At 36.4% G+C, this 18,254-nt stretch overlaps 1 protein-coding gene across 1 annotated transcript in view; it reads right to left on the reverse strand.

Moving 5' to 3' along the window:
• CORIN (corin, serine peptidase) overlaps positions 1-18,254 on the reverse strand; it is a 182,369-nt gene that overhangs the window by 13,145 nt on the left and 150,970 nt on the right. The window contains 3 exon segments of the mRNA XM_074274153.1: positions 12,296-12,425; positions 13,193-13,303; positions 14,917-15,030. Coding sequence (XP_074130254.1) covers positions 12,296-12,425; positions 13,193-13,303; positions 14,917-15,030 — 355 coding nt within the window.

Here is an 18,254-nt window from a genome sequence, read left to right on the forward strand (position 1 = left end):
TATAAAAGACAGCTCATGTGTATCATATAGTAGGTGATATTTACATATTAAATATTATGATTATCATGATCATTATCTGTCCATTTTTTCTTATTCTCTTTCCCTCTCTCTTTCTCTCTTCTTGTACCTGTGCGCAATGCATTTGCATGTGCGTATATGCACACACATATGCTCCTTTCCTATCATCCCAACACTAATATTTATCAGAGTCACAATTTAAAACCAGGTTTCATTTGACTTCAAGTCCAGTGATCTTTCCACTGAACTACACTGAATCCAGAGGGGGGAAAAAAGGCAAAGGCGGATGGAGGAAAGGAATCTCAAACAGACTTACAGAAGCATTCTACCATATGCTTATATATGTTGATTGAGCAATAAATCACAAAATCAGTATTTTTAAGAGGAACCTCAGATGCCATCGGGTCTAAACCATAAATGAAAGGGATCCCAATGACAGCATACCCGATAAGTGGTTGCCCATCGTCTGCTTAGAGATCTCCATTGAGTGGCCACCTACCACAGGAGCCCAGGGCACTTTGGGAAAACTCTTAATCATTAGGAAGGATTTGTTTGTGACATCAAGTTCTAAATCAGTCTCTTCACAACTTCAACCATTGCTGCTCCTGCTTGTAAAACAGCAGAATGCTCTCTGGGGCCAGAGCAAACATAAACCCTCCTCTACATGGCAGCCCTTAAAATATTTGAGCATAATGATCATGGCATCCCTATCCTGCCAAGTCAAGGATCTGTCTTTTCTCATGGGAAGATCCCCACATCACCCACAGATTGCAGCCTTCTTAGAATTTAGCAGACAATTGGTGGAAGTGCAGATTAGATGATTTGCCCATGATTCCACTACTAATAATGATCAGAAACAGCATTTGGCACATTGGTCTTCCTGACCCTCAAATTTTAACCACTCTATCTGCTGAAGAACTGTGGAAGGAGAGATGTGGCTTGCCCTCTGTCAGCCCACTGATTACCAAAATTGATTCTCTCTATCTGGCTATCGAGAAAGGTTTCTCCTTCCATGCAGGTTTTGTTGATGAAAGGAGCCTTTCCAACAGAGCTGTACTTTTCATCTGTTTAGAATAAATGATGACTCTGAAGGAGAGGGTAAGACTGAGAACTTTTGTTCTCTTCAAATCAAGACATCCCCCATGATGTCACTGGTCTTCCAGAACATAGAAGGAACAACAGGGAGCTGAGATCTCCTGCTAGAACAAATGCTCAAGAGCTGAAATGTGTTTGTTAAACTATTACCCAGCAAAGTAAAACTTCTTAAGTTGTGGGTCACAACCTCCTGTGGGGTCTCTTAAGTGAATTTGGAGAGTCACAAAATTATGATGTATTATCAGTGCTGCTTGACTTGTTCACCTGTTTTATACACCTGTCTACCAGGAGTCATGTAAAAATTTCTTAGGTGAAAAAGGGTGAGTGGAAAAAGTTTAAGAAACTCTGTGATTAAAAAAAATTCATACACTTCCTACTTCAAAATAAAGATATTTTTCCCTCAGTGAGGGGATGGAATCATCCTCCCACCTGGCACCTTGGAAGAACAGGGGCAGGAGAATGGATGGCACAAATAGTTTAATCTCCATGGATTTTTTTTTAAATTTTGCTAAGGCAGTCGGGGTTAGGTGACGTGCCCAGAGTCACACAGCCAGGAAGTATTAAGTGTCTGAGGTCAGATCTGAACTCAGGTCCTCCTGACTTCAGAGCCTGTACTCTATCCACTGCACCACCTAGAGACCCCCCACCCCAGATCTTTTTTTTACCACTTTTTAGAAGTTTATCCCACATATCCCATCCATTGGAAATTCCAAGATTTAGGTACAAGGAACCAAAACAATATGAGGAAAACCCTTCTTTAATAAAATAGTCCTCTAAGAGTATTACTGAATGTTGTCTATTAGAGTTCTGCATTTATACACGATCACAAGAAACTTGAACAAGAAATCTAATTAATAATCCATTATTAATTAATTAATGAGCTCCTATTGATGTTTGATTAGGAAATCACTTTAAATAATTCCTTAACATTCTAGAGATCTTCTACACTTCCTGACCACTTAGCTACCCCATTAAAGGTGAAAAAAAAATCTTTGCATATGGGTAAGCAGGGGAGATGAGAGGATGGGAGGAGTGGGGAAACCTGCCTCTTAGTTATAACCAGTGATGGCAATAAAGCCTTAACTTCTATAACACATCAAGCAGAATCTGAAAAACACATCACCCAGGGAAAATATCATTATGGAGAACAGTTTCCAGAAAAGAGCAAAACACTAACAGGGCATAATAATAAATCTTTCAGCTTTAGAAATGGTCCATCAATCCATTTGCTTATAATTCTTCCATGATATCACATCTGAGTATCTGAATGGTTTTAGCCTTTCTTAATAATACTATTCTGCCCCTCAAATCAATCTTGAAAGTCCCAGATAATAATTTCTTTATTTTAAAAGAAAGGAAAAATTCCACAGGTTTACTTTAAGTATCCTCTCTCCAATATATTTCAATTGGCATAATCTAAGATATCTTGGGAAGATGGGAACAGAGAGGACTCCTAAAAATTCCTTGCACTATAATGAAAAAGTTTAATTTTTGTTAATCTTTGCTCAAGCATTAATGTATTTTTAAAAAGCTACAAGCAAAGTTCATTAAAATTTTGGAGTTAAAAAAATTAGAGATTGTTTAGAAAATAACAGCTTGAAATACAAGCTTGTTGAGAAAATGGAATTTTTCCCCCTTCCTGTCTTTTCATCCCCAGTGAGGAGAACAATGGCAGGGTCAGCGCTTAATAATTATCTCGTTTGATTCACCAGTTTCACAGAGGAAGAATAAATGACTTACCCAATGTCCCACAGAACATTTCTAGTAAAATTGCGGTTCTAGGATTAGAACCATGTCTCATGACACATGACCTCCCCTCTTCCTTTCTACTATATGTTGCATTGGGTGGTAGTTCATCAATGGTCTTCAGGAAAGCCAATTTCACATTCCTGCACACAAGCCACAATTTTTAGGACCAGAATGTTGAAGTTGGAAGAAAAGAAAAAAAAACCTTTAAAAATCTAAACTAATATTCTCATTTTACTGAGACAGAAAGAAACTTTAGCTGCCCTAAATCTTTGGGAATACTTTATATATTAGTGGATAGTATAATGGATAGAGTTTTCTTCTTGGAACAAGGAGGACCCGAGTTCAGATCTCCACTACCTCCTTCTACCAGCTAGGTGATCTTGGGCAAGTCACAAAGTAGAATCTGGTAAAAGGTATGACCAGCAAGCACATTGCCCAGCATCCCAGCATCTCTCAAGTCTATCAGGAACAAAGTGAAATAGCTCACTATTTCCTAAGGAAACATTTAAGGAGCCGAATTCATTTCAGCTCCCAAAGCATCTCATAAATAAGGTCCAAGGCTGCAACTTCTTTGTGTTAGCGCCGCTCACCAAAGGAATGGAAATTAGCCCACACCCCGCAAAGTCAGCCTTCTTTAGATCTTGCCAGCAGAACAAGTCATGCTAGAGGCAACAGTTGGAGTCCACATGAGAGACATTAGCTCTGTTTTAGGAAGGCAAGTCTTGTCTAATGTTGTAATGCATCAGGGCAAAATAAACCTGAGGATTCGACTCTGGGTCCTCACAATAATCCAATCCAAGCTGTTCCATTTGGTGAATGAGACAAATCACTTCAAATTATACCATTCTTGGGAGGTCATGTTTTTAAATCACAGTTTGAAACTTTCCCACTGAATGGTCAGTATTATCTAGTCCTGTCAAACTACTACCCTTGTTTGGGAGCCATTAACTAAAAGAGATATAGAGAATAGAACTGCTGTTTCAATGTATTGGAAACTCCCGGGTGAGGAAAATCCATCAGCCTACTCAGTTGAGCATCTTTTCTTCAACCTAAAGTCAGTGAATTGCCTAGAACACTATGTGGTCAAATGACTGCCTCTTAGTGGTTTTCCTGGTGTTTAAAAAAGTGGTTAACTTGAATTTAGAATCTATGGGATGGGAAGGAAATTAAAACAAGAATGGGGGAGGCAAGGCTGAGGAAAAGTCTTAGCTGTTATCTTAACTAGAATAACTTCAAGAAATAAGAATATTTCAGAAATAAAGTGTAATTGAATTTTCTAATTAACTAAACAGACAGAAAGTTCTTGTTGTACTTAAAAAAATTCAACAAGAGTTGAAACAAGTCCATAGTCTGCCTTTAAGACTCTTTGAGAATTGAAGCAATAAGGAGCTTTGGAAATGGAATTCTGGTCCCAGCTCTGCCCTTTACTAGGAATGTGTCTTTGCCCAACTGACCTTAAATTATTAAGTTAAGACCTTATAACTGACCTTCCTTACAAGGTTCAAAGGAGAAGCCTTCCCTTTTTCCTAGCCAGCTTGTCAAATTTTCCTGGATCACTGCCCCCATCTCTCCTTCTTCTCATCCGGTTAATTAAGGGTCCCTCGATTGATGAAGTTTACTTCCAGGCAAGGAGTGTATGGGTTTTTTCATCTTTGTAACCCGCCAGTGCCCAGTGTAGTGCCTTGCATGTGGTAGGAGTTTAATTAACATTGTTTGGATTGAATTAAACAGATTCTTTTATAATTGCAAAATACAATTTACAGAAACCCAGTGACCAAAGAGTGATAATTAATGACTATGTCAAATAAAGGGATCGCATCAGGGGGTGTCACAGCACTTTATCCCTAGCTTGTTCAATATTGTTATTAATAATGTGTGTATGAGCACCAAAAGCATGCTGGCCAAATCCTCATGTGAGACAAAGCTGGAAGGTGTTGTTAATAGAAAAGATCTCAAAAATTTTGGTGCAGTTTCAAAATATTAAAATTGTAAGTTTGTTTTGAGGGATGCTTTGCATATTAGTTGACAGCTGTGTTGTGCAATGAATACAGTGCTCTTCTATAGAAGAGCAAGGCAGACTTGGGTTCAAATCTCCACTATCTCCCCCCACCAATTATATGATCTTGGGCAAGTCACAAAACATTTTACAAATCTGGAAGTGTTTTAGAAATTTTAGCTATTACTGACAGAATTTGCATGCAGAGAGATTTCAATAGGCTGGAACAGAGAGATGAATTGAGATGAAATTTAATAAAGATAAATGTAAAATTCTAAAACTAATATAAAAAATACACAAGGGCTGTTCCTGCTTTTGATGAAACCCTTTTATTTTTCATTTGTTTCTCCCAATATAATGCTTTTACCTTACAAGTAGGATACCTGGGGGAAAAACTAAGGTAAATCAGATTATTTGGAGTTCTATTATTCAATGTTTTGTTTTTAGTCATAGTTCAAGATCTGAGAGGACATCCAGTGGTCATCAAGTTCAGGACTTCTTGAACTTTTCTCACTCATGATCTTTTTTTCCTGAGAAATTTGTGTGTCCCCAGGTACATAGGTATATAAAATAAGCATACAAATCAAACATTTGTTGATCATAAATCATAATTTTGCAGCTCCCACATTCAGTTACAAGCCCATATAGGGTGCTTTGTGCTAGTCCATCACCCCTCATTTCACAAATAAGAAAAACGAAATCTGGGGAAGTTAATTGATCTGCCCAAACTGAGACAGAAAGTGAGTTTTAGAAGACAGTGTTCTTTATTCTTCCATCTCCCTTACCCCTAAATCCAATCAGTTGCCAAGTCTTGCCAATCCTGTCTCTGCAATTCCTCACTATCCAGATGCTTCTTTCTATCCATTCTGTGGCCATCACCCAAGCTCTGGCCCTTATTACCAAGCCTCCGTTGTGGACTCCCAGCTTCTATTGTTTTCCCTCTCCACATCATCCTCTTAAACAGCTGCTAAAAGATTCTTCCTAAAGCAAAACTATGCCAAGGTTTTTCACAAGAAGCCCCAGTAGTTGCCGATTGCCTTTAGGATAAAATACAAACTCTTCAAATGATCACATAAAACCCTTCAAAACATGGCTACAGTCAACAGTTCCATTATTTCCCGTCCTTCCCCTTCACACAAATTTCAGTCAAGCAGACTTTCTTGCATGCTTGGGATATACTTACTCTTTCTTTCCCTTCATGTGAATTTTAGAAAAGTTTAATAAGTCCTGCAGAGACTTTTCCCACTTGTGACCCTTCTTCACTTGAGAAATTTTTCCATGATCCCAGGTATATGAATATATAAAGCAGGTATACAAATCAAACATTTATTGGTAATAAATCACAACTTTATGACTCCCACATTCAGTTAACTGACCCCATATGAGATTGTGACCCATAGTTAAGAAACATAGAAGTCTTTCCTAGGCCCATAGTTAAAAGTGCTTTTTTCCTAGCTCAGATTATCTTGTAGTATGAATGTTGATTGATTATTTGTCTTTTATGTCCCCTAGGAGAATGTAAACTCCTTGATGATTTGGATTATTTTTTTGGGTTGTGTTTGTATTTCTAGAACCCAGCACATACCAAACCTTACTCATGATAATCACTTAATAAATGCTCATTGAATTAAAATAAATTAAATTTATCTCAATGGATTTGTGACGTATCATTGTGATAAATCAATGATTTATCAGTACCCTAAGCCAGTGCATATCATAAACTAACTCATAAATGTCTTATTTTTCTTTTTTTTTTAAAATATAATTAGTTTTATTGATGGGTTTTGTTTTTATCTTATAGCCATCTACAAATCTCATTTTATGAGAAGTCTCTTGTAATAAAATAAAACAGGAAAGTAAATCTAATAATTTTTATTGTTCAGTCATTTCAGTCATATCTTACTCTTCACGACCCCATTTAGCGGTTTTCTTGGCAAAGACACTGGATTTGTTTACCCTTTCTTCTTCAGCTTATTTTACAAATAAAGAAACTGAGGCAAACAAGGTGAAGTGACTTACCCAGGCACAGCTGGTAAATGCCTGAAGCCAAATCTGAATTCAGGAAGATGAGTCTTCCTGACTTCAGACCCAGCACCTAAAATCTAATAATACAATGTCCTCAACTGAAAGTTTATGCAACATTTTATACCCATAGCATATACTGCCCCTTTCTTCCAAAAAATTTAACATACATCTATTTTCTCTCCCTCCCACCAATGAATTTGTAATGGCTTAAGTGAGTAGAGAAGGAAATGTGCAGAAGAGACACTGTGGAGGTGGAAATGAGAAAAACCTGGCAAAGATTTGGAAATGTAGGTTGTGCAATAATGAGGAGTCAAGCTCCCTTCCAGCTTGAGATCTACTAACCTTTTTTGAAAGAGAAAATATGCATTCAATATTATATCACAAGAATTGTGGTAAGGCCAATTTTGCTTGAGAATCCTCAGTGAAAGTCTATTTCTCAACTCAATCAAGTTTCCCTGCATGGCACAAAATAATTTCAGTTCCAAAGAAAGGGAATGAGAAAGAAAAAGCATGGACATTTTTAAAAAGCTCTTCAAAGTTCTTGATTACAATTTTATTTTATCCCAAATGGGATTATATTTAAATCTCAAAATAGTAATGAGGTTCTGCAAAAATGATTATTTGACAGTTCTCAATAAATAATGTATTTTTATTCTAACAGTTATACTCTAGATTAATAGTAGTTTCCATTCTCTTGAAGATAGGATCTTTTTAGGGAAGGAAGAAAGTGGAATGAGGTAGAAGGATGCCAAGATTTACATAATTCTCAAAAACTGAAAATAAAAATCTAATGCAGGAAAGGTCAATAACTAAGTGGCTTCTTAAATTATATCAAGTGTATTTAATTCTAGAACATGTCACTTGGCAGGAGGACTTAAAGCAACATTTTACCGTGGGCATTAATATTGATCGTTACAAATCTATCTCCTAATATAGCTAGAACTGAACATAAAAAGTATTTCAGAAAGACAAACAGAAAGAAAATGGTTTCCCACATGTCACCCATAACCTTTGCATGGAGGTCAATTTCATTACTCAATAATCTCCAGTTCCCTAAAACCAGATGCAAGTAAATTCTTTCTTCTTTAGAACTAAACAGTATAAAAGCAAGATGTTTCAAATAAGAAGCCAATCAGTCTAATGATCAAGAAAGCCTTTTTATAGCGCTTTTATTTAATGGGTGAGGTTTTATAAGATTCACTGTAGTCTGGAGGTCCCTTTGTCCTAAGGGGACTCCCACAATTCTACCAAAGATCTTTCCCAATCCTTGCAGGGCTCATCTAGGATGACCAGTTGGCAATATCTGCCACACAAATAGGGAAAATGGTGATAGAAATATTCTTCTCTATACCCCTTATATTTTCCCTCAATTCAAGTCATCCCACAACACATTTCACTTGGTCTGCTTGACTGCTCTCATGGCTTTTATGAAAAGGAAGCCACCAATCCAACTGCTTCTCATGAGATGGAAGATCATCAGGTCTTTCTATCAGCTGTACACCTCTACATCCTACAGACTCTTGGTGCCTTCTAAAAATGACCACTGTGAGAGCCCATCATGGCAAAGTGCATCACGAACAAGGGATGATGCTAAAGATTACAAGTGAATTTGGCCAACTCCTCTCTGTATTCTCTCTTTTATTAGATTGGGGGGGGGGGGGTAGAAGGAAAGGAAGGTAGAGGCAGAAGCTAATTCTGAGCCCACTACTCTAAACACTACTTTTTTTTCTTTTATACTTTTATGAGAGATTTATATCTTCCAAAATACTACATAATACCAGGTTTCTTCTAGATTGGAAATGGTTTTCCTTTGTACCATTTTGAGAGTTTTATGACTTCTTTTCTTTGGTCTTCCTCATTATTACATTTTATCTTTTTCCCAATAATATTTGGAGGTGACTAAAAATAAAAATATGAGTATCCCCAAAGAAAGATGTTTCTCTCAAAAATCTTATACAGATGAAAAGACACATTAATATTCACATGCAAAAAGAGCCAATATTAAATATTCAAGATGCCAGGTTCTGACTGCTGTAGGTGTTGTGATTCATAACCTATCTCCTTTTCTTTTTTTCCCCCTTTTCATTTAAATACTTGACTGCTTTTGGGGAGGGAAACTCCCAGTGAGAAAACTCCTTATCAAGCATATCAACATATAGTCTGAAATTAATTGTCTCAGAGATTTGCCTGATCTGTGTAAAGTTTAAGGGAGCTGACCAGTATTACATAATCAATATGTTTCAGGGAAGAAAGGAAAAAATTGAATATTCTTAACTCTGAGAATAATCTTCTAACTTCCACACCAGAGGTGCTAAACACATGGTCCATGGGCACCAATGCATGACACAGGAAACACTCCTGTATGCTACCATACCGGAACAAAATGTAATTGAAAAATATTTAACAAAATAAATGAAAACACACTGTACAAGTCATCCTAGGTAATTCTGTAAAATAGTACAAGAGGTACTCTCTTGACCCAAAGAATTGCACGAAATTATAGAAATCAAATGGTTTAAATCTCTGGGTCCATGAAAACAGCCTGGGATATTAAGAGCAGCATATCTGAAAAGCTACTAGAAAGATGTTGCTTTGAAGAAACAAGGTCTTCTCTTCCATCACTATGATGGTGGAATTGGCAGCTATTCTCAGACTAGGCAATGGGATCACAGACCCAAAAAGAGAGCCGAGTGCTTGCCTCTTATGCTTTTAAAAATGCAGAGAGTAACACAGAACCAAAGGGTTAGGATATGGATTCTCTTGTCATTGAGCAAATCCAGGTTTACAAGGCCCTCCAAATGCTACGGCATATTACAGGGCTCATGGTTGAATCAATCCATCCACACATGAGTTCCCTGTGCCATATTGCCATATTGAGATAATACTTAGTAAAGAGGAGCAAATTATTCTTAAATTAGAAGAGAACATTGCTCAAAAGAAAAAGATATCTCAAAAGAAACTGAAAGCTTATGGTATGGGACATTAGAATGCAAATAAAAATGAAATGAAAACAAACCCTAAAAAAAGCCACATTATATTATGATGTCTAAATGTTCTACATATGACATTGTATTGAAATATATTATAAATATTACATGAACATATAATAGCACAAAATACAATAGATTATATTGCAAAGCCAAATCAATTTGCAGCCACAATGATCCTTTTACGTATGGATTAGTAGACCCCATTTCTATTTGATTTTGATCTATACCACATTGCCACTATTGTTTAATAAGAAACAAAAATAATGATATGTTCAGTGTTAAAAATTACTCAATTTAAAAAAAATTACTCAATTTCTTGGTAAATTCAGATAGTAGCAAGTCTAAATTGAACTTTTTCAATTATAAAAAGTAGAACTGTTTTTAGATCTCTACCAAAGGTACCTTGTCTTGATTTGGAGGTAACATGGGTTCTTGAAGACTTATGCTACTCCCTGGAGGATGGTTTTGGCAGGTCTTGCTGACTTAAATGAAAGACTTTATATTCAATATGTCAAGACCAACCTAAATTTGGAAAGTCATCATCACATGGTCAGAGGATGGTATATTTTTGGACACAGCTCAGAGGTCAACCACTAAAGGAAAAGGCCACATTGGTAAGAATGCCAACAAAGGAGGCGCATTTTCTCTGCCAGCCAAGCAAAAATGCTCTCCTCCAAGTTATCGCTCAGCTACCAACTCTGGCAGCCTTTTCTCAGTCCACATCTGACTTGACCTCTCTGCTGCTTTTGGATACTCTCTGTTTGGGCTCTAAGACATTTTCTTCTGTTCTTTCCCTCCTTGTCTTACAACTGCTTTGCTGGACTATTCTCTAGTTTAAGTTCCCTAAGCATGAATGTCCATTAGTTCTCATTCTATTCTTCCTTAATCTCATCTTCCATGAATGTAATTATCATCTCTGTGTGGATCAATCCCAAATCCAAATATTTGTTTCTTAATTACTTGTGTGACCTTGATGAGTTATTGAATTTCCATGAATTAAATAACTGTTCAATTTCCCCGTCTGTGAAAGGGAGACTGAACTTAAATGGTCTCTGAGGTTCCTTTTGGGAGTACATTGATGACTCTATGACCCTGAATTCTAGTCCTACAACACTAACTGTCTGCTGGACAACTTCACTTCCAACAGCATCTCAAACTCATTATACTTGAAGTAGAACAGAATATTATATTTAAAATAGAACCCCTCCCACTTACCCATTTTCCAAACTTCTCTAAATATCCAGGGTCCCGCCATTCTCTTAATCATCCTATTTATAAATTCAGCCCTTCTTGATTCTTCCCTCTCCCTAAATCCTCATAGCTTAATGTTTAAGATTCATCATTTCTCCATTCCCTCTACTTATGACTATAATCATACTTAATTCCTTCTTTTTCTTTTCTTTTTGACAAGGCAATCGGAATTAAGTGACTTGCCTGGAGTCACCCAGTTAGTAAGTGACAAGTTCTGAGGCCAGATTCGAAGTCAGGTCTCCCTGACTCCAGGGCTGGTACTCTATCCACTACATACCATCTAGCTGCTCCCTATTAATTTTTGCCTAAACTATGACAGAAACTTTTAGTTTCCTCTCTTCCAATCCATCGGCCATAGAGCTGTCAAAATAATCTTCAAGCAAATCTCACCATGACACTCCCCTGCAGCTCCTTATTACAAATTCTATAGCTGGATGGCTCATTAGGGCCACCTAGAGTCAGGAAAACCTGAGTTCAAATTGGGCTTCAGCACTTACAAGCTGTGTAACTCTGGGTCACATAAGTCTCTTAACCTATTTACCTCGATTTTCCCATCTGTAAAAGGGGTATAATAATAGCCCCTACTTCCCAGAGTCATTATGAGAATGAAATGAAATATTTGTAGAGAATTTAGCATAGTTCCGGGCACATATAGGTACTATATAAATGTTAGTATTATAATCATCTGTGTACATGTTGTTTTCCCATCCCAAAATAGAACTTAAATTCTTTGAAGGCAGTGACTGTCTCCTTCCTTTACACGTAGAAAGTGTTTAATAAGCATCTAGTTAATTAAAAATCTTTCATTAAAACAGTTCAAAAAGACACTTTAGCAACATCGTCGAGAAATCACCAGTTTTATCCATCTAGGTCATAGAGAAAATAAGCTCCAAAGCCTTTTAAATATTGGGAACCTTTTTATCTCATGAGTGCTTCAAAATGCAATGATTGCTCTTGCTTTTAGAGTCTCTCTCACGGTCTGGTTGCAGCTCTCTTCAGAACAGAGTCTGTAATTAAAGACACTATTCTCACCCCATCATTTCCCTCTGTCTTTGAAAAGCTTTTCTGCGTAAGATTTCCAAAAATCTTTGTGTTTATAAGAAGGAGATATCACTAATGCACTCCACTACAGGCTGAGAAGTTCAGCTGTGCTACAAACTACTGACCTTACCCTAAACCCATCTGCTTGCAGGCCAGTTGACTCAAGGTCTCTTGCCAGTTATCAGCACAGACTTGGTGGTCGGTGGCAGACCGATGAACGGTCAGGAACGCAGAGGAGTTCACGTTCTTAGATAATGTCACTAAGAAGAGAAAAAGAAATATTTTGACAAAATATATTTCTTCTCTTGTGACCAAACTATAAGCTTGGATCGTCATTGTTGTTCTTACAATTTAAAGACCTAAAGCATTTAGATCAAAATCTCTTTATTAAAATATTATAAATATGAAAGTGGGCAGCTGGGTAGCACAGTGGAAGAATGCAGACTTAAAACTATCAAGACTCATCTTTCTTAGCTGTGTGACACCGAGCAAGTCATTTAACCCCAACTGCCTCACAAAAGGAAAAAAAAGACAAATTGTTTTTTAAAAAAGACATCTTCTAGAGTTCAGATCTTACCTCAATTTACTAACTGTATAAAATGAAGTAGAGAAGGAAATGACAAACCCCTCTAGTATCTTTAACAAGAAAATTCCAAAAAGGGTAACAAAGAATTAGAAATTACTGAAATACAACAAAAAAGTAGAACTCCAAATACAGAATTTATCTAATCTGAGTTCAAATCCAACCTCAGACACTGAATACTTCCTAGCTGTGTGACCCTGGGCAAGTCACTTAATCCTAATTGCCTCAGCAAAAAATAAGACAAAAAAAATTATTTAACCAAAAAAATCCCTCCATCTGAAAATAAGAGAGGTAAGTCACTCAAAAATTCCCTCAATTTTAAAAATAAGGATTTGTTGTTGCTGTCATTGTTTTTAACGGTGGCAAGGAGACATAGAAATCTTTGAGCTTTCATAGCCAGAGGCCATTTTCACTTATGGTAGGGACAGATAGGACGAGACTTACCACAGTCCCATTCATCTGAGCTGTCTGAACAATGTACTCCACCATCACACCACAGATCACGAGACACACAATCATGATTGGCGCACTCTACTTCATCTTCTTGGCAAAATGCTGGTATCAAAAACAAGTGGAAAAAACTATTTAGAGATAAGAGTGATTATTCCATAAAATTTGCATATTGTTTTGAAACCGTAATCATGATGGCTACCATGATTTTGTACAATAAAACATCCTCAAACCATTACTTATGGACATTTATGTTTCTGAACAGCATAAAAACTAAAATCACCATTTTTATTCATCCCAATAATATGAAAGAGTATATAACTGCACTGAACAGCTGCTAAGCAAAAGAAGAACAGGAAGAATAGTGTTTTACAGAAAGGGTGAATTTGAGGTTAGCTTCTTCACCTGGAACTATTTTCCTCTTCCCAGGTTCCTCATGACCTCAAAAATCTACCCTTAGAGACTCATTCCTTTGCCTGAATTTTTGTCATCTTCTAATAATTCTACTTTGAAATGGATACCTTAGTGTAAATGAATTTGCTTTTTTTTTTTTTTACTTATAGGGGGGACCCAAGAAACTAGAGGGCCCTGGATTTCTGAGAAAGAGAAGGATGGGGGCCTCCCTAAAAGGGAGAGATTTGTGGTTGGGAGACGTAGAATCAGACTGAATTCTGACCCTTTTAGACTCAATTCCCCCTCACTGAATTGCTGAAAAGAATTAAGTCTATCACAGTTGAGCAATCACATAAAATCACATAAAAAATTGTATATAATATTCTCCTGTTTCTGCTCATTCACTCAGCATAAGTTCATGTCGGTCTTTTTTTTCCTTTCTGAAATCATCCTGCTGATTGTTTCTTATAGACCTATAATATTCCCTACCATAATTCACTTAGCCATTCCCCAACTGATAGACATTCACTCAGTTTCCAGTTCCTTGTCAATAAAAAATGGCTGCCACAAATATTTTTGCCCGTGTGAGTCCTTTTCCTCATTTATTATTCCCTCTCTTTGGCACACAGACCCAGAACTGGCACTGCTGGATCAAAGGGTATGCAGAGTTTTAAAGTCCTGTGGGCTCATGGAACTCCATTTTAAAAATTGTTGAAAATTGTTTTTACATAATTGTGGGGAAAATTAAAATACTAAATTAAATTTTAAAAATAAAATTAAAGCAAGTCTTGCCTAACATTTCCCCTACCAATCAATTATCATTAAGGATCTACTATGTGTTAAGCACTGTGTAAAAGCTGATAATGCAAAAAAAAAAAAAAAAAAAAAAAGCCAAAAGGCTGTGCCTGATTTCAAAGGTTACAGTATTATTTTATGATTGTGAAATTAAGTAGTTTCAATGCCTTTTGCTAAAAACAAAAACAAAAACAAAAAACACTGTACAGGATGAAACAAATGTAAGCTCATTAAAGCTGTAAAATTTCATCATTCAGTATTTTTTGTTTTCTAAAACAACATTTCCTCCTGCCTAGGTGCCCTATAGAATAGTCTCCATGGGCAGCAGAGGTGGCAGTGACGTAAGCAGTGAAGCGGCTTGGGACAAAGACCAGGCCAGAGACAAGAAAGCAAAGTCCCTGTGCCCATCTGGATAGATCACAGCTACTATGAAGTCCCCTGGGCAAAGGGCTACTTCAAAGATGTATTTGAGCTGAGAAATAAAGTGCTTGAGATGAAAAGGCAGTTTAGACAAACATGAGTACACTCACAGCAGTTTTTTTCATCCATCTTATCAGGGCAGTCTGGAAACCCATCACAAACCATTTCATGCTTGATACACAGTTTGCTGCCAGGACATTCCCAAAGCCCTCTCTCTTGGCACCCTAGAAACAGAAGATCACATTCATTCCTAGTGAAAACCTGTGAAGGGAAACCTGAAAAGGCAAAACAGCCTTGCCTTTTTAATATCATAACAGAGAAATTTTATAATATGGACACTAGAGCTTTTTATTGTTTGCATTTCAGATCACATCATTCAGAAATATTTTGTTAAAACAGTTTTAACTAACTCCGCAACTATTCTGTATTAAGAAATATAGATTAAACAAGGTTGAAGATTAAGAGTGTGATCTGAAAATGCCAAAATGCATGCACTTAGTCACTATTGTATAATGAACACAGGGGAAAAGTCATTAGCAGCACAACTAATTTGACCCTTTGCTTGCTGAACTATATTACAAATGTACACAAGCTCCAGAGTAAAGACAGGGTTGTGGCAGGTGGGGAGAGAGGAAATATGAGGGACGAGGCTGTTATACATGGTTATCATAACTTCAAAGTAATTCTCTTTGCAAGATACATTCAAAAACTTCTATTGTTGCTCAAAGAGTAGAAGGCATTCTTGTTCTCAACAGTGCCTCCAGAATCAGGGTATGAACTACACCACGTACTCAGACTCATGAATTTATAATCAACAGACTCATATGATTAGAAATGTGATCAATTAAATTGAGAATTACAAGTAAACCACCCCAGAGGATTGGAAAGAATCAAAGGAGATATCATGCACAATTGTTCATCTTAAATGTCATTTGATTCTAAATCAGCTATTGATTTAGTTAGGACTTCTTAAACTTTTTCCATATGTAACCTCTTTTCACCTGAGAAATTTTTAGGACCCTGGGGTATATAGGTAAATGAAACAGGGATACAAATCAAACATTTTCTGATGATAAATCATAACTTCACGATTCCCATGTTCAGTTATGAGACCCCATATGGGGTCATGAACTGCAATTTAAGAAGCTGGGGTCTAGGTCACTTTGAGATGGTATTCTGTTCTTGTTACTAGCTATTTTTAAAAGATTCCACTTTTTCACTCAGCAGATGACAGAAGGGCCCTGATGCCCATGTCCTGAGGGACACAGATATTCATTCAGATCTGAGAACAGAAGTGAAAAAAATTTAGCTGGCAAAATTTATGAGAGAAAAATAAAACAAACTAATACTCTTGAATCTTTGTTCACAAGCTGTCTGGCTATTTCTTGTACACTGTTATACATCGATTTTTGTTTAACCTAACTGCTGAACCTTACAGTTATGTCTATTAAAATTCATCTAACAAGAATGGTCCCCTATTCTTGCCAGGCAAAATATTATCATATCTCAGTCTATTAGCTACCCAGTGAATGAAATAGTTTTTTGACTCTCAAGTTAATTGTAATTTACTTTCAACATTTTTACCTAAGTCTTATAAAAAATGCTGAACATTCATCATTTTACTGTAGACCCCCCATCCAATGACATTAGTCAATTTATCAATCCTCTTTGGACATGGTCAGTGAACCAGTTACAAGTTCCTTTGATCACCCAAGCTAAGTTTCTCTGACTTGCCCACAAAACATTGTGAAAAATCTTATTAAACGTGATCATGCACTCCAACTATGCTTATGTCTACAGAATTTCCCTGATATATCAGTGAAGTAAATCCATTAAAAGGGAATAAAAGAAAAAAGAAAGCAAAGACATTGCTAAGACAGATTAAAAATCTAACCAATCTTTCATAACACCATTTCTATGGAAAGTTGTGTTCCAAAATCCCAAAAATGGATTTATAGAAGAACTCTACCAATATGACATCTTTTAAGGGAAAAAAAGCCATTTTTAAAGATGAAAATAGGGGATTCTCAAACTTTAAATAAATGTGGTTTGTCAAATTATTACTAGAATATAAATTCTCTTTGAGTAGAAAATATGTCTTATCACTGTGTGACTAATAACCCCTCCAGTATCTGGCATATAGCAGGTACTTAATAAATGTTCATTAAATGAAATTGAATTATTTTGTTTGATGTGTTATATGTTCTCAAAACACAAGATATTTCTATGTTCAAATGAATATATGGAGACTAATTTTGGTGAAGTGTTTGGATACTTTTTCTGTAATCACTGTGATTATGAATCTTTTTAATCAAGCATTTTGTTTTAGCTGCTTTTAAAATTCTCATTAGCCTCCTTCTAAGTTCAATAAATATTAAGCCATCAACCTCAATCCTGAGTTGAACTTAATTTACAAGGATTTTAAATCCTTAAAAATAGAAAATAAATTTTTTAAAGTTTGCTTAAGCACCATCAAGCTTTCAATTTTCTGTTAGTTAAAGTAGAATCTCATTTTCTCAACAATCACCTCCTCCTAAATCCTACAGCTGACCTCCAATTTCTAGTATTCTCTTCTAACCACCCTCCTCATCTATGGCATTTTCCTAATGTTGGAGACTCCCAGTGATTATTTTAAACTTCTTTAGACCTAAAATGTGATGATGAAATGTAATTTCATCTTTTAACTCCGGCATAATCTCACCCTCTGAGATTCTGTTTTGTGAACAAATCCAACATATCCCTCTCCAAAAAGCCTTTTATATAAGAAAAATTCAAGGACTTTTGATTCCTTTCTTCCCATGAAGACATAAATAAGGAAAGAGTAACTTTTGAGAACTTCAAAGCACTGAATGTCCCTTCCACTGCAACATATTCCATGGTCAATGTTAGGTCACTCTGACAGCTGTAATTTTCCAACAGATGCAGTCTTTCATATTTATAGCAGCAGATAAGAATTCTGTTGATTGCTTATGACATTTTGTCTAGCCCCAAGAAGGGCAAGATCGTTCATAGAAATACATTTTGGGAAACAAGGCAATATTTCATACCATAAAGGTCAAGAGAATAAAAGTGGTTCTAAAAGATGGATTGCTTCTCAAAAGTAAAAAGGGTCAATAAAAACTCGGAAAGTAAGATGAGCAAAATAATCAAAATCCAAGTTAATTCAACTGGTCACTCACTTATTGTGTATACTGTTTTGAAAACACTTATGCTCTGGTTTCTGCCCTGTTCCACTCTAAGAGTACATAAGGCCAAAGGTTAGCTGTCAGAAATGGAAAGAGGCTTGGAGTACCCTCTTGAAATTATCGTTGATATTTCGGGCTATAATGCTGGGGAGGTTGAAGCTCACCAGTGGAGATGCCAGAAAAAGTTTCATCCTTTGCTCACAGAGATTAAATCATGGAAAGCATTAAAAACCAAAGCAGGTTTTCAGAACTAAAGTCTATTT

This window comes from Sminthopsis crassicaudata, chromosome 6 (genome assembly GCF_048593235.1).
Source record: "Sminthopsis crassicaudata isolate SCR6 chromosome 6, ASM4859323v1, whole genome shotgun sequence".
NCBI classification, from domain to species: Eukaryota; Metazoa; Chordata; class Mammalia; order Dasyuromorphia; family Dasyuridae; genus Sminthopsis; species Sminthopsis crassicaudata.